The sequence below is a fragment of the Hyperolius riggenbachi genome, chromosome 7 (assembly GCF_040937935.1).
Source record: "Hyperolius riggenbachi isolate aHypRig1 chromosome 7, aHypRig1.pri, whole genome shotgun sequence".
NCBI lineage: Eukaryota > Metazoa > Chordata > Amphibia > Anura > Hyperoliidae > Hyperolius > Hyperolius riggenbachi.
In genome coordinates, this window is record NC_090652.1 from 319695768 (window position 1) to 319716045 (window position 20278).

Sequence of the window (20278 nt, forward strand, 5' to 3'; positions counted from 1 at the left end):
AGGAGCATTGATCCAGTTGTGGGGCCAACCATAAACAACCATAAACAAATGAGAAACTAGATTATTAATTCAACAAGATCCAGGCACTGAAATAACAGCTGCTCTCGCCCTGTCATAAAACCCATTTATCAAGAGATGTTTTTATTCTGAGACATGAATATGCTTTCAGATTGTGTCAAAAGCTAGCCCTCTAAACCCCATTCACACGCTCAACAGCGGTCTTTTATGCAGCACAATTGTTGAACAGCTTTTGTTGTGAAACAAGTCGAAACAACTAAAAGAAGTATTTTGCTATTGTTCAAACAGCTGATAAGACCAATAAGACGTCAATTCAACTGTTGGATTGACTTCTTAGCAGTCTTATCAGCTTTTTGAACAATAGCAAAATACTTCTTTTAGTTGTTTCGACTTGTTTCACAACAAAAGCTGTTCAACAATTGTGCTGCATAAAAGACCGCTGTTGAGCGTGTGAATGGGGCCGGGAATACACCATAAGTTTTTTTCTCAGCAGATAGATGGTTCGAGAGATAATTTCCAACAAGTCCAATCTGATTTTTGATCGTTTTTCTGATCGATTTCTCATAGAAGGAAATAGAAATTGATAAGAAATTATAAGAAAATCGATCGGAAAAAAGATTGGACAGTGACTGAAAAATCTCATGCTGCATTCCCAGCATAAGGGCCCGCTTCCACTACACGTGGTGCGATCGCCGCACCGCATCGCATTCAATGTAAGTCAATGGAACAGTTTGCACTGACACAAATTTTCGGTCGTGATGCGATGCGTAGCGGTGTGGCTAAATGTTTGGATAGCATGCTGCAGTTTTCTGCAGTTCGCATGCGGGTCCCATATGGATTACATTGAGCAGCACTGGTACGTTTTGCGGCACGCCCGAAAGTGCTTGCAGATATATGCAGTGCAGCGATCGCAATGCGGCCAGGGGAAACGGGTGCTTAGTGAAATTGCTAAAATATAAACAGGCTAAGGCCCATATTCAGAACATTATACACCCGAATACCAAACGTAGTTTTATAAACCCACAACAAATAGCAGATGTATTCAGTGAATTCTATACTTCTCTATATAATTTAAAGAGAACCAGAGGTGGGTTTGAAGAATGCTATTAGGACACAGAGGCTGGTTCTGCATACTATCACCAGCCTCTGTGTCTGTACAGTATTCCCCCAGGCTCCCCCCGTGCTCTGCTGTCCCCCAGAATAAAAAATGCCGTGCTAGCGACATGCAGCTTGTTGCTACCAGGCTGTTTACCTTTGTGCTGCCTGTCACCGCCGCTCCCCCGCCTCCTCTATATTGCCGATCTCCGCCTCTGTAAGCTGATTGGAGGAAGCTTACAGAGTGCAGTGGGCGGGGCCTGGGGGAATACTGTACAGACACAGAGGCTGGTGATGGTATGCAGAACCAGCTTCTGTGTCCTAATAGCATTGTTCAAACCCACCTCGGGTTCTCTTTAAAAGAAGACCTTCAATTCCCCAGTCAAATGCAGATGTGATCTCTGCCTTTCTTGACAAATAGTTACTAATAAAGCTCTCTGAAACAGATTTGGCCAATTTCAACCTTCCCATTACCATTACTGAAATGCATATTGTCCTAAAAAAATGAATAAAGCCCTAGGGCCGGATGTTTTTTTGAATGAATATTACAACATTTTCAGATATCATCTGGCTTCTAGGCTGCAAACCCTCTTCAACAGATTTATACAAAGAGGTACTCTGCCACGAGAACAACTTTAAAGAGAATCTGTATTTTTAAAATCGCACAAAAGTAAACATACCAGTGCGTTAGGGGACATCTCCTATTACCCTCTGTCACAATTTCGCCGCTCCTCGCCGCATTAAAAGTGGTTAAAAACAGTTTTAAAAAGTTTGTTTATAAACAAACAAAATGGCCACCAAAACAGGAAGTAGGTTGATGTACAGTATGTCCACACATAGAAAATACATCCACACACAAGCAGGCTGTATACAGCTTTCCTTTTGAATCTCAAGAGATCATTTGTGTGTTTCTTCCCCCCTGCAGCTATCTTCCACTGAAGTGTCAGGCTTTTTCTTCCTGCAGAGTGCAGACAGCTCTGCCTGTATGTAATTCCTCAGTATGTAAAAGCCCAGCCAGCTCAGAGGAGGATTTATCCAGCTTGTAAAAGATAATAGAGCAGAGAGAAGCTGTCCTAATCTAAATAATGCACAGGCAGTGTGCAGAGAGAGGCCTGGAGGGGGGAGATGCATCACAGAACCACAACACTGAAGAACTTGGCAGCCTTCCAGACACAGGCCTGACAAGTCTGACAAGAGAGAGATAAGTTGATTTATTACAGAGATGGTGATAGTAGAACGTGCTGCAGTAAGCCAGAACACATTAGAATAGCTTTTGGAACTTGTAGGATGATAAAAAACAGGATGCAATTTTTGTTACGGAGTCTCTTTAAGCTATAATTTCAGTTATCGATAAAACAAGGAAATAGCCCGCTAATCCAGCAAACTACCACCCAATATCCTTATTAAACAACTAGGCAATCTAAGCCCATTTAAACAGGCTCTAGGTCTGTCACCGCTGCATGTCACTGCGCACACGCCTGTCGCGCTCCAACAGCCGCCCGCCCCCCTGAGGCCGTCCTCTTCCTGTCCCAACGGCTACACATGCGCAGTAGCGCAAAACCACGGACACGGGGACAGGAGGATGACGCAGGGACAGTTAGGGTTTTATTATATAGGATGATACTAAAATTACTGTATATGCAAAAATTATAGCAGCAGGATTGGGGGATATTATCTCTACCCTTATTAAACCAGATCAAGTAGGATTTGTGAAGGGATGGCAGGCCTCTGATGACACCAACAAGGGGACACACTACCACATTGTCTTATCTGTATAAATTGCTGATTTGGCTAGTTAGGCTGCAATTAAGTGTTTTCTTCCTTTTAGGAATAATTCGCTTTCGAGGTATCTCCAACTTGTCAATCTACAGAGTGGAGGCAGCATATTACCCGATTTCCAGAGAAAAATTGATAGCTTTTTTGACCGATTGTACATACAATTGAGATTGTATCATGTATGGACACACCAACCAATCTTAAACGTTTAATGTGCTCACAGTGGATTCACCTCCCGAAGTGGATGACACCTATATGGCAACTGTGGCCTAGTACCACGGGATTGGGGGGTGATTGTCACAGATACTACCAAATTATGTTCTTGGGTGACACTAATTGCAATGTTTGGTGCTCACACTTCTGAACTCTATGTTTTTAGGTAACAAGCTGTCTAATGCTACGTACACACATGCGACAACGATCGTTCGTTGAGGACGACGAACGAACTTTTAATTGACGAAAGAACGACCGAAGTAAAGTTAGTTGTAAAAAGTGTGTAACGATCACATCGTTAGAACGAACGTTACATCACGTAAAAGCACTTAATGCGCCTGCGCATAAAATTGTAAAGTTCCTTGGAGAAAAAGTGAAGTACGCATGTCCAGCCTGGTACGAACGATCGTTTCCAACGATGTACCACTTTTGCTAACGATCGTCGGTGGTAAAAATCCGCCAAGACAGAACTTTGTTTTGTAGCGATTTGCCTCGTTCGTCGTTTGCCTTAATAGTCGTTGGTTCGTTTTTTGTAACGATCGTCGTTGGTAAAGATCGGGGAACGATCGTTACAAACGACTATAGTCGCATGTGTGTACGCACCTTAAGTGTTATGTGAGGGAAATGCCTGCTTCATTATAATCTAAGGAAAAGATGTTGTGGAAAATGTCTACTTTGGCTGTATGTACGGCATAAAGGGCAATGTTTGGTTTTTTTGTTTGTTTGTTTGTTTGTTTTTTTTATATAAAAGTAGAGGAAGCTTTATCCAAAGTGTTACATGCTTATGGTCTCCTTTCTGGTGCCTAGGGGTGCCCTGGATCTTCCAGGACCCAAGCAATGCTCCTTGCTGGAAAATAGACACCTAGTTATTGACAAAATTGTGAGTTACATAACTCAGAAATGTAGCAGCTCTTGTGTAACTCTCCTGCTGGCAACCAGCTGTGTACACTAGATCCCAACAGACCATTCAACAAAAGCAGCTGTGGACCCTCCATCCAACACAATCAGCTGCAGATCTTCATGCCTGGTACACACCATGCAATTTCCCATCAGATAGATGGGTCGATAGATAATTTCCAAGAAGAATTGATCAGAAAAACGATCGGAAATCAGATTGGACCTGTCAGAAATTATCTATTGACCCATCTATCTGATGGGAAATTGCATGGTGTGTACCAGGCTTTACATTGGTGAAAGGAATGTAAAGCCTCATCTACACGGTACAATTTTCCGTCAGATCGGATCTATTAGATAAATTCCAACCGGTCCAATCGGATTGCATTAGGCTTTGCAATTGATTTTGGGTACTTATCAAAGCAAAATCTATCGCAAAATTGATCTGAAACAATTTGGACATCTACACACCATGCAATTTCTTATTAGCTTTGTCTAACAGATCCGTATTTCGGATGAAAAAAAAGTGGGCCGTGTAGAGGAGGCTTAAAAGTGTTACTTCCTGTTTGCCGAGCCAATCACACAAGCAGGGAAGTGAGACTAGTGCTTCTGTGGTTGTGATAATTAATTGTATGTGTAATACTAATAGTAATTAGAGCTTTTCTGCAGTCTCAGATTCTTATTTTCATTGTAAGGGTTGACAATTTCTATTCACTATTGTAAAGGCTGGTATATTTCCCGGATGTATCCTTTAAGGGCCTGTACACACTGCTGCGCTTTTAAGATCGCAAGCGATTTTTAAATCGCAAGCCTTCATGAGAATAGGAAAAGCACATTGCACCAGTATGTACAGGTCTCCACGATTTTCATTATTTTTCAAAAGACCTTGCGATTAAAAAGCGCATGCGATTTGAAAAGCGCAGCGCAAGCACAGCAGTGTGTACAGGCCCTTAAGGCCCATACTCACGGGGGACGGCCGTCGCCGCAACCGCGTGGCACGCGCGTGTTGCGGCGACAGTTCCCCCGTGTGTATGATGCGCGCGCCCCGAACCGTCGCCCGTCGGAGCTGTCGCCAGGCGATTGACATGTTCAATCGCCGGCTACAGTCGCCGCCGCAACCTCGCCGGAACTGTCGCTAGCCCCGCATGTGTATGCGGGCTAGCGACAGCTACCCACACACACCACACGGAGCTTCCGGCGGGGGGGAGGAAACTCGGCGACAGCTTCCGCCGCATCGCTAATCCCCCTGCTGCCGTGTGGATGCAGAGGGATTTGGCGACGAGCTGTCGCCGAACTGCCGCCGAACTGTCGCGCACACGCTCCCGTGTGCGGCGACAGCTACAATTGTACCCCCGTGGGTACTTAGCTTTAGACTGAATGTGAAACAGCTGCCATGACAGTGTGATGAAAACCAGCTTCATTCGGGTGCAGAACGGAGGTCATATATTTGCTGACAGTTTGTGGCAGTGCTCTGTAAAGTTCAAACTGCAAAGACACATGGATGGTCTCAATTCACGGAGTTTTATCAAACACTTTATCAAACGTTTGATCATTTACTTCATGGGTAAAAGCTAATTTTTTATTCACTAAGGTGTTATATATTTATCGAATGTTTTACCGATAAAACTTTCAATAAATATATAACACTTTAGTGAATTCAAAATTAGATTTTACCCATGAGGTAAATTATCAAACGTTTGATAAAGTGTTTGATAAAGCTCCGTGAATTGAGGCCATGGTGTTCCAATCCCTGCTGCTGGGAGATGGTCTGTAGACCCACTTTAATAGAAAGATTTGTTCAAGGTTGCTTTAAGTGACTCCAATGACCACAAAACAGGAATAAAATTGATCCATACAGACCACTGAAGATCATCAGTAACAGTAAATCACAGTTATGACAATGAAGAATATAGTATATAGTTAGTATTACCGCAACCAGGAGGAGGTTTTCTTTGCTAAATTTGTTCCACTGGTCCTGGAACTCTTGGCTACGGGGATCCACTGAGACAGTCTGTGACAGCCACTGATAAGCACTACGCCACCTCTGGCCATTCTTGGCATTGCCACTCACACCTGCAGAAGACATCATATTAATGATTAATCTGGAGCTGGACTGGCCACAGACACACAGACCACAGATATCTGCATCACATCCACAGCCAGATAAAGACCAAGCAGGGTGACACATCTTCAGCACCTTAACATACACTCACACTGGTCTTTGGTGGGACAGATCTGTTCGGGGGAGACAAGGATGAAAAGACAGAAGAAATGTAAGAGAAGAGATTGCAGAATGTTAAGGAGAGAAAGAATGTGGGAGCAAAAGTAAAAAACAAATCATATAGGGGGCGTGGCCGGCAATGGAGGAGTGAGGACGTCTTGCTGCCGAGCTCCCAGGCCCGCATGAAATTTTAGATACTTCTTCTGCAATCATTCTCCCCTATCTGATGACCAAAAGGGTATGGATAAAGTGAAGAGGGGTAAGGGCAGACACCGACAACACTCTACACCCTCTCAGCGCCCTGTGACCCGATATTTCCAGGCAGCCACGCCGAGCGCTGCGGCCTCCAAGATGGCGGATCCAGCAACCTCATCTCCACAAGCCACCAGCCAGCCCAGACCGGGACCTGCTGCCATGAGCAACTTGGAGGACATATGGAAGTACCTCCGCTCACTCCCAACTAAACAAGATCTGGACGAGCAGACGGAGCGCATTGTCTCCTCCACGAGGTCAGAGATCGCCTCTATACGTGCTGACATCTCAGGCCTTACAGGCCGGGTTGCCGCGACAGAGACAGACATCGCCCAGCTACGTGCGGAGATTGCCTCCCTGAGAGAGTCTAGTGAGAAGCAACAGGCCGCAGCACAAATCACGAGATACCAGATGGAGGATCTCCAAAACAGAGGACGACGGAACAACATTAGGATCCGTGGTATCCCTGAATCAGTCTCCACAGAAGACATTGTACCGGCTCTGAGATCCTTGTTCAACTGGCTCCTGAATCGCCCTGTGGCGCAGAAAATTAAATTTGACCGCGCGCATAGAGCCCTCCGGGCTGTGCCTACTAATCGAGAGCAACCACGAGACATCATCTGCAGGCTGCACAACTTTAAAGAAGACATCATGGTCGCAGCACGTGACAGCGGACCGTTAGACCATGAGGGAGCCCAGGTTACACTGTTCCAAGATTTGGCGCCTTTTACCTTGGCTCATGCTTTGCTACCTCTAGCTAACAGTATCCATTGCTAAGCATAAGTATGATGGGATCCCTGGTGTGCCTGATTGAGTGAAGTGTGCTGTTAGTGTGAGCCCAGCCGGCTGCGCTATTAACAACTGCAGTGAGGATTTTATGATTTTAAAGTGGCACTTTGTGTCGATACAGTGTTGTCTACATTTTGAATAAAGTCTTTTCAATTTTGAATTTGAAGCAGGGTCTGTCTACTATTGTATTCCCAGGTTTTACCTTGGCTCAACGTAGAGCTCTGCGCCCTCTCATACAGGCTCTGAAACAGGATGGAATATCTTACCGCTGGGGCTTCCCGTTCCAGCTGATTGCTACTAAAGGATCCCAGGTCTGCATCCTGCGCCACCCTCGAGAGCTGCCTTCGTTTAGGGAGGCCCTGTCACTGCCTGTTGTAGATCTGTCCGAATGGGACCCGGACTCTCCGGAATTCGGTAGGCCACAGAAAGCAAAAAAGAACCTTCGGGATCCAGCGTGAGTACTTCCAACTTGTTCTCCTTCGCCCCCCATGTTTTGCAACCTTGGAGACTCACTACGGACGTAAGCTCCCTCCCCTGAAGTCCCTGCCGTAGCAGACAGACCCTGCCAAACAGGAATGTAGCATGCCTGCACTGTCCGCAACCTTCAATTTGCAAACACTTTTCACCACCCTCACGCTCCCTGCTCCACGGGCTCCTTGCTCTCCATGCCTTCCCCCTACACGAGGATGAGTTGCTGCTCCCCCTCCCGGTCCAATAACTCTCTTTAGCTGATATTTCCTCCTGGTCTGCGGACCCCTCAGTATTCACCTACCTCCATTTGCGCCTGATATCATAATACTGCATTTTATACTGTATTTATAATGTTTATTGGGACTGTCTATAACATCGTTATAAAGGGAGTGTATGACGGCTTGGGGGATGTGGGGAGTGGCTCTAGGCGGGGGTGGGGCGTGGGAGGCCTGGGTTAAGTCGGTGGTGTAACATATGAAGGGATGGTGTATAGAGGCATTTGAGGCTCTCGCACGGGGATTATATACTTTTTTATACCAAGATATAGCACCCTCCTTGAGTTAATACCCCACCCGGATAATTATGCTACAATTACAGAGAAATATCTATATAAGCTCTTAGTACCCGAGGGCGGGGGGGGGGGGGGGGTGGAGGGGGGGTGAAAGGATCTGTGCCCCTGTTAGCTGGGTTATAGCTCGTTCTTCTCTGTCCACTTGATAGAGTTTATGAAAGTTTATCTATTATCCTTAGACATATATTTGTTTTCATTGATTGAACATGTTCATGCGGTCACCCGGGGGTGAGGGGGCTCACTCACTGGTTGGTTGTGGGCTACTTACCCCAGGGCGACTCGCCGATACCAACGGGAACCTTCGTGGCTCCCAGGAACCTGAGCTGATGCTCATTCTGGACCTAAACCGGGAAGGGTACACTCCCGGAATAAAGGTTGAAATGTATATGTCACTTATGTGTATTGCGTGGTTTTCTACACGCATCTTTGTACTCTCTTCTTCTCTGACTTCGATTTCTCTCATACCTTCTCCTATATCAGTCTTCCATGCTAGGAGGGTTCGTGTGTCGTCCCGGTGCCGTTTCTTGATCGTGACAATTCCAGCAATCACTTAAGTTACTCTCCCTAAACGCCAGAGGGTTAAATGTACCTGAAAAAAAGGTCGTCTGTATTACATTTGTGTCATAAGGAGAGAGCCAATGTGGTTTGTCTGCAAGAAACACACTTCAAAGGCCCGAAGGTACCCAGGCTTCTAAATAGATTTTATAAAACAGCGTTTTTCAGCTCTCCTCAATTATCAAAGATCAAAGGTACCGCCATTTTAATCTCACGAGATACCCCTTTCACCCTAATAGAGGAATATCAAGACCCACAAGGCAGATTTAACTTGGTTAAAGGTGTAGTGTATAACCAAAAGATCACCATAGGCTCCTTTTATGCACCTAACACTCAGCAGGCGACCTTCTTTCAATCATTTTTGGCTAAACTCCACTCTTTTGCCGAGGGCAGTGTCCTCCTGGGGGGGGACCTAAACCTGGTCCTAGATCCGGAACTAGACTCCTCTTCGAAAAAATCCTCTGTCGCTCACTCGATCCTTCGAAAATGTAAATCACTATTACGCTCAATGCAACTAGTGGATGTATGAAGGCTTCACAACCCAACCACGATCGACTACACATACTACTCTTTCCCCCATAATGCATACAGCAGGATAGATTACATCTTTGTCTCCCATAACCTCCTCTCAGTATCAACAGCTCCCTATATTGGAAATATTTCCCTATCTGACCATGCACCAGTCACTGTAGATCTAGCTATTGGGGAGAATAGACGGGGTCCTGCTTCCTGGCGGCTAAACAACTCACTCCTGGAAGACAAACAGGTCTTTCACGGAATTAAACGGGAACTCGAGGAATTCTTTGAGATAAATGCTACGGGGGATATGTCACCTCTCACGATTTGGGAAACACAAAAATGCTTTACACGGGGCATACTGATAAGGGAGGGAGCCAGGAAAAAGAGGGAAAGGGATAAGGAAATTAATGATACCCTGATATCCATTGGTGAGTTGGAACAGAAACACAAAAGAGATAGAGCACCCACAACGTTATCTGCACTTACAAGTCTGAGAGAAAAGCTTAAATCATTACTATTTTATAGAGTCAGATACGTGGCCTTGCGCTGCCGGCGCACTTTTTACGAATTTGGCAACAAGTGCAGCTCGATCTTGGCCAAAGCATTAAAAACTCAGCAATCCTCAAATTACATACCTTGTATCAAGGATAAACATTCAGTGATGCACTATAAAAATGAAAAGATTGTAGAGATCTTCAAAGAATTCTATTCCAATTTATATAATCTACCACACCGCCACCCTATAACTAATGCAGAGACCAAACAAAACAAGATAACAGAATACCTCGAACGATCGCGGATGCCGAAGTTATCCCCAGATGATATTAAGCTTCTAGAGGAACCATTCTCAGAAGACGAACTACACATAGCCCTGTCCCAGACACCCTCAGGCAAAGCACCAGGCCCTGACAGCTACACAGCAGAATATTATAAGAGGCTCTCACAGCAATTATCCCCACATTTCCTCAGAGCATTTAACACAGTCTCCAGCCCCCTCCTAGGAGAAAACCCCTTCTCCTCTCAAATGCTTGAATCCCACATCTCAGTGATTCTGAAGGAGGGGAAAGACCCGGCTCAATGCCAGAGCTTCAGGCCTATATCTCTCCTCAACGTAGATCTTAAGATATATGCAAAGATGCTGGCAAACAGATTAGCCCCTCTTATCCCATCAATAATCCACTATGACCAAGTGGGATTCGTCCTAGGCCGAGAGGCCAGAGATAATACAATTAGAACTCTAAATATTGTGCACTGGGTGAGGTCTCGGTCCATACCTTCCCTTTTGCTGTCAACGGACGCAGAAAAAGCTTTTGACAGGGTGGACTGGGACCTCATTGGGGGCACACTTAGATATATTGGCCTGTCGGATAATATGCTCGGCCGCATTCTGGCCCTATATTCCTGCCCAAATGCTAGGGTGAAGGCGAATGGCGCTCTATCAGACTCATTCCCCATCCACAATGGCACCCGTCAGGGGTGCCCTCTCTCGCCCCTAATTTTTGCGCTCTCCCTGGAGCCGTTCCTGTGCACAGTTCGGAATAACCCCGACATACAGGGAATCACCTTCCCCAAATCTTCCCACAAAGTAGCCGCATATGCGGATGACCTTATGTTTTACCTCACAAACCCACATGTGTCATTACCAAACCTACTGGCCGAATTTAAAACCTATGGAGAGATTTCAAATATGTCCATCAATTATGATAAAAGTGAGGCGCTAAGCTTGCAGCTACCAGGAGAACTTAAGGCGTTGTTACAAAGTAATTTCCCCTTCAAGTGGCCCACTCGCTGTTTGAAATACCTCGGCATCCAGATTACGCCCAATCCCAGGGACCTGGTCTCCGCAAATTTTACCCCTGCCCTGAATCGCATCAAACAAGACTTACAGTCCTGGGATAAGCCCCAGTTCTCCTGGTTTGGAAGGAGTTGTATCATTAAAATGACGATAATGCCACGCCTCCTCTATTTATTTCAAACGATGCCTATCTTCATCCCCTCCACCTACTTTACTCAACTAAGGAGAACCTTCTCCCAATTTATCTGGAGCGGCAAGAAACCTAGGCTAAAGTACGCTATCCAAACTGCTCCCAAGGAGTCAGGTGGGATGGCAGTCCCAAACCCGCGTCTATACTATACTGCTGCCTCCCTGATTAGGGTGATTGACTGGCACAGGCACGGCTCCCTCAAACGCTGGGTAGGTATGGAGGAAGAGTTAGTAGAAGGTACACTGCAAGGTAAGCCATGGTCCAGACACCCCTCAAAGGTAAAACCAGCTGCTACTATCCCCCATCAGACTCTCCGCACTTTAGCTAAACACAGGGAACTGACACACATCTCGCCGTGGCCATCCCCACTGATGCCCATCTTGGGCAACGAGAGCTTCCCTATGGGACTTGATCCAAGAGGCTATGCTCCATGGAAATTAGGAACCACCCTCCGGGCTCACCATCTGATATCAGAGAGAAGATGGGTAGAATTGGAGGAACTACGTTCCTCCTTGGTCTCCCCAACTCTAGACATCTGGAGCCTTATCCAGTTTAGACACTTCCTACTTTCACAGGGAACAAAAACGGGGTTTGATAGGCGCACCACTCCATTTGAGCAGGCCTGTATGGGGGAGGGACACATCCGAGGTACCATCTCCTTGGTCTACTCTCTCCTGAACACTACTGAAGGACCATGCCAAACACTTAGGTCAAAGTGGGAGGAGGATTTGGATTTAACGTTTACAGACAAACAATGGGGAAAAATTTTAACCTTTGCCCACAAGTCTTCTATCTCCTCTCGAAGCCAGGAAGCAGGAAACAAAGTCTTCACCAGGTGGTACCTTACCCCCTGCAAACTCCACAAGATGTTCCCTTCAGTCTCCCCACAGTGCTGGAGATGTGGATTGGAGACGGGTACGCTCCTTCACGTTTTCTGGTCATGCAGCAAACTCAGGCAATTCTGGAGAGATGTAAGGGACATCATGCACTCCTTGACAGACTTTCTCCCTCCTGACTCCCCTGCCTTCTTCCTACTCCATCATAACCACTGGTCAATTAGATGATACAAGAAAACTCTTACAAGGCATCTAGTCAATGCTGCTAAAGTCCTAATTGCCAGATGCTGGAAATCACCGGACCCCCCCCCCACAATTAAAGACTGGCTCAGAGAGATTGACTGGGTGCAAAAAATGGAGGACCTCACCTCCACTATACAAGAAAGACGAGACCAGTTTATGAAGACATGGTATGGATGGTTCGAATTTATCGAAACACCTCGCTACGCTTCCCTCATTTCCACCTAGGCCCTATGCCCACCCCTGGATGTCTCCACTGTCCTCACTTGGCATGCAACATTGCCCCCTCTGGCAAACTTAAAATTCAACTAGGCGACATCGGGTATGGACCACGAACCCTTTCATCTTTTCTCCCCTTTTTTTCTTTCTCTTTTTCTTCTCTTTCTCTATTAACTTTTCTTCTCTCTTTCCCTTCCTATACATACACTTTCTGCTCCTTTCTCTAATATCATAAGCTTCCCCTTTGAAGCCCCTTTGCAAAAACGTGAACTCTGTGAGATGTACTAAGCTGAGCTCCCTTTCCAAGAATGGCTCCCCTTCAATTGCGGGTGGCCAGGGTATGATCCCTCTTGGGCCCTGGTCGCTCTCTATGATGCCCCCTACATGCTATAAAGGAACTTTTACCTTCGCAACTATGCAATACCACACTGGAACTCTGCCTGGACAATTACGCTATAGATTAGTCATACTAATAATAATCTCTCTGTATTTCACCACCCGACAGTCCTGCTTAACTGCCGGAGAACTTGTATTAATGTATGACTGGCGATGTTCACATTTTTATTAGCTATGCTATGTTGTATTCATATATGTTGTTTGTACTGGAAAATAATTTTTGAAAATAAAAGATTCTTAAAAAAAAAAACAAAAAAAAAAAACAAATCATATATTCTAAAGGTTTAATGGAAGTGGAGATCAATGAGAAAATAAGTGATCGTGCAGTTATTTCTAAATGTTTTTGTCAAAGCTGTGTGCGTATATCATTGCAACGTTTCACACTTGCACTGAGTTCTGATATAACCCAGGTAATGGGTACAAACTCTTCCCACCTACTGAGAGTCAACATTAAAGCAATCTAGGCTGAGTTTGGAAGATTGTTCATCTTCTGTGATGTTGTCCCAGCCTGGGGGGAGGAGTCATAGATGGAGAATGGAACTAAACAGAAAGAGGATGGAGACAGATAAGAAAGGGGTGAGATGCAGAAAAGGGGAAGAGGCGAGAGTAGAGGAGAGATCCCTTGAGACCGGAACCTCGAATTGCAGGCTGCTTTATCGCCGTGGCTAAGGGAGTTATGTCCGCCGCTGCTGCTCCTTTGTTACATCAGGCTGGTTGCTTCTACCTCCCCCAGCCTGCCCTTTGTTACATCAGGCAGGCTACCAGCCATCAGGTCTGCCCCTCAGCAGCAAGGTCCAATATGATGCAGCCCTCGATCAGCCTAAGGTGCACCCCTGGCCTGGAGCCACGGCCTCACAGTACCTTCCTGCCCTGGAGCCCTGCAGCCCAGCATTTAGGAGTGCCTGTTCCTCTTTACCAGGGACGCTCTCCTCCGTCTGAAGCTGCTGCCGGACTCTTTGGGCTTACAAATCTAAGCGCATTGGTCCAACCTCACCAGACTAGGCCACAAGCATGAAGGCAAACTCCTTCCAGCCAGGGCAGTTATATGAGCTCCCAGCCAGTAAGCCACCACTGCAGCCCCAGGGGATTCTCTGACTCTGTCTCTTATTTCTCCTGTTTTCCTTCCTTCCTCTCTTCTCTTGTTCTCCTACACTATCCTGCTCTCTCTCTCTCTTTTCTCTGCACTATCCTTTTTCCAGGGACTGCTGCGGGGCATCCGAATCGCTGCAGAGGTTTGAGCGCCACAATAGAATGTGGCTGCTCCTTCAACATAGCACTGGTATGCCCCCTCTGGTCCTTTGCCGCTATGCTTGTCTATATGCCTACACTCTACATATATCTCATTTTATTTTATTAACTGCACCATCACCGCCCCTGTATGTGCCAAAAATAATTTCGGGTACAACCCCCGTTGTACTTGGCGAAATAAAGATTTCTGATAAAGAACAATATACGAGTAAGTGCTGATAGAGGCTGGAGGATAGGGGATGAAGTGTGGAATATGGGCTGCTTCATACGGGTGTTAAACAATGAATGCCAAGGCTGCCGTTAAAATGAATGGACAACATTTTTAAAATGTTAGTAGAGTCGGAGTGGAGGCGCCCGCAGTAAACGTAGCTTATATATGTAACGATTGCGGAATCGTCTCCGTGGTCAGCGCACCAGACGTGCGCTGACGCGGCGGATTTCCTCCACAAGCGTATAATTGAGGACACCCAGGCTAGGTGCTATGCACCTGCAGAGGGAAATTCCTGTCGGCAGGTGGAGCTGTGGAGTGCAGAGGAACAGCTCCTCTGCCCTACCACACACGCCAGACAGGAATTGTACGAAGGGAAGAAACGCAATCGCAAGAGAAGCGATTGAGAGTGAGCACAGAGACATATTGTGTGTGTGTGTGCATAAAATTAGTCGCCAACCCGCGACTGTGCACACACCACAGCAGATAACAAGCAGGAACGCGATCGCGAGAGGTGCGATCGCCAGACGTGACACAAGGTACAGCAAGGCGGAGCACGAGAGTAGCAAAGGCACAGCAAATAATACAATAAGGAAATACGGAAAATAACAAACGCTAGCTAACCGCGAACACCGCACTCATTCGCAACAGTGCACGCGGTTATGCGCGGTCTCCACGTGATAAGCACAATAGAGACAAGCACGCCTAACTAACCATTAACAGACAAACATGAAACAGAGGACGCGAGCGCTTGCTTAACGGTTACCTCACCGAGCCTCCAGCAAGCGCAGCAGACAAGACAGACACACGAAAACAGGGACAAGCGACAGAAGGATCCCCAGCGCTAGCGAAAAGTGGCTAGCGCGATCCCAGAAGACAGAACAGAAGGATCTCCAGCGCTAGCGAAAAGTGGCTAGTGCGATCCCAGAAGACAGAACAGAAGAGATCCCCAGCGCTAGCAAAAAGTGGCTAGCGCGATCCCAGAAGACAGAACAGAAGGATCCCCAGCGCTAGCGAAAAGTGGCTAGCGCGATCCAAACACACGGCAGACAGAACAGATGAGGTAGGCAGAAACAACCGCTGTTCCAACCTACACTCCAGACTCAATCAGAAGGATCCACAGCCGCTAACGCTAGGGCTTGTACGATCCAAACACAAGACAGACGGAACAGGCAAAACAGATAATACAACCTAACTGGACTAGAAGGGGAGCCTAAAGCACCCCCCAGGAATTAACTATACTAGATAGCAATGGCTGACACTCCAGCAGTGTCCATCAGGAACAGACCATGGAAGGGAAATGTCCAGCAAAGCATTCTGGGAGCACAATGCTTTTATAGTGCCAGTCATCAAAAGAAGGCAGGTAACGGATTTGCATGACTAATGTATGCAAATCCCTCAGCAACACAAGCTGCACAACTGACAGAAGGTCTCCTTTCCAGAGTCCTGCAGCAAGCAAACCTAAACAATGGTCAAAAGGCTGCCTGCCTGCGCAGGCAGCTGAGCGGATTCTCACAATATAGTTAGATAATACTATTTAATGATAAATGTATAAAATGTATAAATAATAGATGGTCCTACCTTAAAAAGTAGTCCATTCACTTGGTTAAAACAATAGACGTTTTTATCAGGCACTTTTTGAAAGACAACGCGTTTCGCGGAAAAAAACGCTTCCTCAGGTCGTATGGTGTGCCGATTCACGGAATCCTAAAGTAATGGGCGCCTATTATCTAACTATATAAGCTACGTTTACTTCGGGCGCCTCCACTCCGACTCTACTGACGAACTACCCCTATTCAGGGTCACCACTCCTAGCAAGTGGAACTTTTTAAGGAGCTGCGACCGCCGGTAAACAAGGCCGAGCGGGGACGGTACTTCCTCGCATGTTCATTGAATGGTTGCTCGACTTGCAACCTAATTTTGTGAGTATAATCACGTAAGAATTATATTTATTAAATCCCAACTCTAACCCGCAATACTACACCAGATTGGGCTCCCGGTTCTCTTCCCGTCCTTTTTTGTATCTATTTTTAAAATGTTGGGATTTGTCTTTTCTTGTAGTTTCTGCAATGTCACCTTGTTTTTTCCTGGATGCTACATACAGTATAGCTTCCAACGATCGCCTACCCTCGGTACTTCCATGTCGCCCTGAGTGAGTCAAAACGTGACAAAATAACCGAATGACAGGAAGTGCTGCCAGAGGATGCCAAATGCTTTTCTGCTCGCTGTTTGGTATAGTTAATCGAGACGCCGCTGGCTCAGGAGGACATATGAAGTCTCTGCAGAAACCCCAACTTGTAATCCTTAGGCAGGTTTCACACTGCAAACCAGCTTTAGCGTTGCGATGGTCCCATCGCACCGCCAAAAACCGCATTCAGGGATTTCCACATTAATATGCGATAATCCCTGTTCTGGCATCAGGCCAAGCAGGAAGTGAGGCCCTCTAGTGCTCACTTCCTGTGCCCGAAAAGACAAATTGTACAGAAGTGTATTAAGAAAATACGCTTCTGCGCATGCGCAACGCAAATACGTGCAGCAGCCACTTTAAAATATCTGCGTCACCATAGACTTACATGACTTCCAGTTCAACGCATGTCGCTACCCAAGATGCCCGTCAACGCAATGATCTGCTAACGGCAGCCAACCATAAAAAACGCAGCCGAGTATTAAAAAACTGCACTTCCGCCAGGCTCACGTGGACGGCTGTTGTGTATTGTGAATGTTTACTCCTCTGAAGCAAGGTTCACACTTATTGCAAAAAAGGAAACATTTTACACATGCGTTTTTCTCCCCCACATTACAACCGCTTTACACTACATGCGGATCCAATTTTTTTTTTTATCTGATGCAATTTTGGATTCCGATTAAAAAAATGTACTTCATGCTGCTAAGATTTTTAATTGGAATCCAAAATCGGATGTGTAAAAAAAAAAAAATCGGAATCGCATGTAGTGTGCAACAGGCCTAAAATGCGCATTTGTACTGAATTCTTTTTTTTTATCAAAGCTAATAAAAGTCAATGGGAATTTGCATGTGTCGTCCACATTTATGCTGTAAGACATAAGTTTGTTTTTTTTAACACATGTGAAAACGGGAATGTAATTTTATCAGAAGTGTGATTCTCAATGGACTTTCATTAGATGTGCAGAGAATGCTTTTTTTGCACATTCAAATTCGCATGCAAATTTTCATGAGCTTGATCCTTGCCTGAATCTCTTGTAGACAGTGCACCTTCCCCATCTCCCCTTTATTAGTGCTGTCCAGCCAACTCCCACATTCTGTGACAAGTGCTCTTTAGTCATCAAAATATATATAAAAAAAAGTTTTACATTTTATTATTGGGCAAAAATATTAAAAAACTTTAAAAAAGTCAGAGAAGTCACTGGAGGTGACACTGTGCATGGGCCATCAAAACATTACATAGGAAAGACTTAACAGCAAGAACCTCGCACACAACCTGTTGTTGGATTGGGATGTCTGCCTAACAATCGCCAGGCTGGAGTGATCCATGTGAAGATGAGCAATACCGTGACACAACAAGAAAACAACAAGGGCACCAATTAGCATCTCCACCTTTTAAAGTGTTCCAGATAACAGATATGGTATTAGACAGTACTCCTCTCAGAATCAGAAACTTTATTTTCGCCAAGCATGACTGGGTCATGCCCGGAATTGGTCTTGGCACGTACAGGATACAGGTAGGATGTATATACATACACATATGTCAGAAGAATCAACATTATATCACACATTACATACAGAGAAGCATAAAAAAACACTCAATTTTTGCATCATTACAAAACACTCAAAAAATTATCGCTGGGGTTTAGCGCTGCTATGTGTATGTGCAGCGGTAAACAGCATGGTCACGTTGTGGTAGGGAGTGCATGGAGAGAGTTCAGTGAGTTGACAGCTGAGGGGAAGAAGCTGTTCCTGTGTCCTGTGTCAGTCCATTATTTATTTATTTATTGTATTTACAAAGCACCAACATATTACGCACCGCTGGACATTAGTTTAGGTTACAGACAATATTTAGGGGTGACATACAGCAATATGACAATACAGGAATACAAGAAAGACCAGATCACACAGCACAGTATAAGTACAAGGTAATGCTTAGTCACTGGATGGGAGCATGGAGATCACACAGCACAGTATGAGTACAAGGTAATGCTTAGTCACTGGATGGAGCCTGGAGATCACACAGCACAGTATAAGTACAAGGTAATGCTTAGTCACTGGATGGGAGCATGGAGATCACACAGCACAGTATGAGTACAAGGTAATGCTTAGTCACTGGATGGAGCCTGGAGATCACACAGCACAGTATAAGTACAAGGTAATGCTTAGTCACTGGATGGAGCATGGAGATCACACAGCACAGTATGAGTACCAGGTAATGCTTAGTCACTGGATGGAGCATGGAGATCACACAGCACAGTATGAGTACAAGGTAATGCTTAGTCACTGGATGGAGCATGGAGATCACACAGCACAGTATGAGTACAAGGTAATGCTTAGTCACTGGATGGAGCCTGGAGATCACACAGCACAGTATAAGTACAAGGTAATGCTTAGTCACTGGATGGGAGCATGGAGCATGGAGATCACACAGCACAGTATAAGTACAAGGTAATGCTTAGTCACTGGATGGGAGCATGGAGATCACACAGCACAGTATGAGTACAAGGTAATGCTTAGTCACTGGATGGAGCATGGAGATCACACAGCACAGTATGAGTACAAGGTAATGCTTAGTCACTGGATGGAGCATGGAGATCACACAGCACAGTATGAGTACAAGGTAATGCTTAGTCACTGGATGGGAGCATGGAGATCACACAGCACAGTATGAGTACAAGGTAATGCTTAGTCACTGGAGGGGAGCATGGAGATCACACAGCACAGTATGAGTACAAGATAATGCTTAGTCACTGGATGGGAGCATGGAGATCACACAGCACAGTATGAGTACAAGGTAATGCTTAGTCACTGGATGGAACATGGAGATCACACAGCACAGTATGGGTACAAGGTAATGCTTAGTCACTGGATGGAGCATGGAGATCACACAGCACAGTATGAGTACAAGGTAATGCTTAGTCACTGGAGGGGAGCATGGAGATCACACAGCACAGTATGAGTACAAGGTAATGCTTAGTCACTGGATGGAGCATGGAGATCACACAGCACAGTATGGGTACAAGGTAATGCTTAGTCACTGGATGGAGCATGGAGATCACACAGCACAGTATTAGTACAAGGTAATGCTTAGTCACTGGATAGAGCATGGAGATCACACAGCACAGTATGAGTACAAGGTAATGCTTAGTCACTGGAGGGGAGCATGGGGATTAGGCAAGTTAGGTTCACTCAGATGCATAGCATGGGTTCACAGTAATGGAGGTGCATGATCAGGTAGGAGACAAAAGGAGGAGGACCCCGCCCAAAGGCTTAAAATCTAGATGGAGAGGTAGGGTCACGAAAGCTAGGGGACCAAAGTTCAACTGTGGTTAAGAGCACGAGTGAGGGGGGGGTAGAGCAGAATGAAAAGGTGAGTTTTAAGGGCCTTCTTAAAGATGTTGAAGGACAGTGCAACCCTAATGGGGGAGGTAGGGAGTTCCATAGAGTTGGAGCAGCTCTTGAGAAGTCCTGGAGGCGTGCATGGGACTGGGTGATGCGGGGGGGGCGGTTAGGTGAAGTTCATTGGAGGAGAGGAGTGAGCGGCTAGGTGTGTACCTCTGAGTAAGATTAGAAATGTAGGTTGGACAA

The 20278-nt window shown here is 45.8% G+C and overlaps 1 protein-coding gene across 1 annotated transcript in view; it reads right to left on the reverse strand.

Annotated features, from left to right (window-relative positions):
- Positions 1-20278, reverse strand: part of LOC137525257 (protein mono-ADP-ribosyltransferase PARP9-like) — a 193677-nt gene that overhangs the window by 29627 nt on the left and 143772 nt on the right. The window contains exon 5 of the mRNA XM_068246281.1: positions 5927-6069. Coding sequence (XP_068102382.1) covers positions 5927-6069 — 143 coding nt within the window. The remainder of the gene's footprint in view (positions 1-5926; positions 6070-20278) is intronic.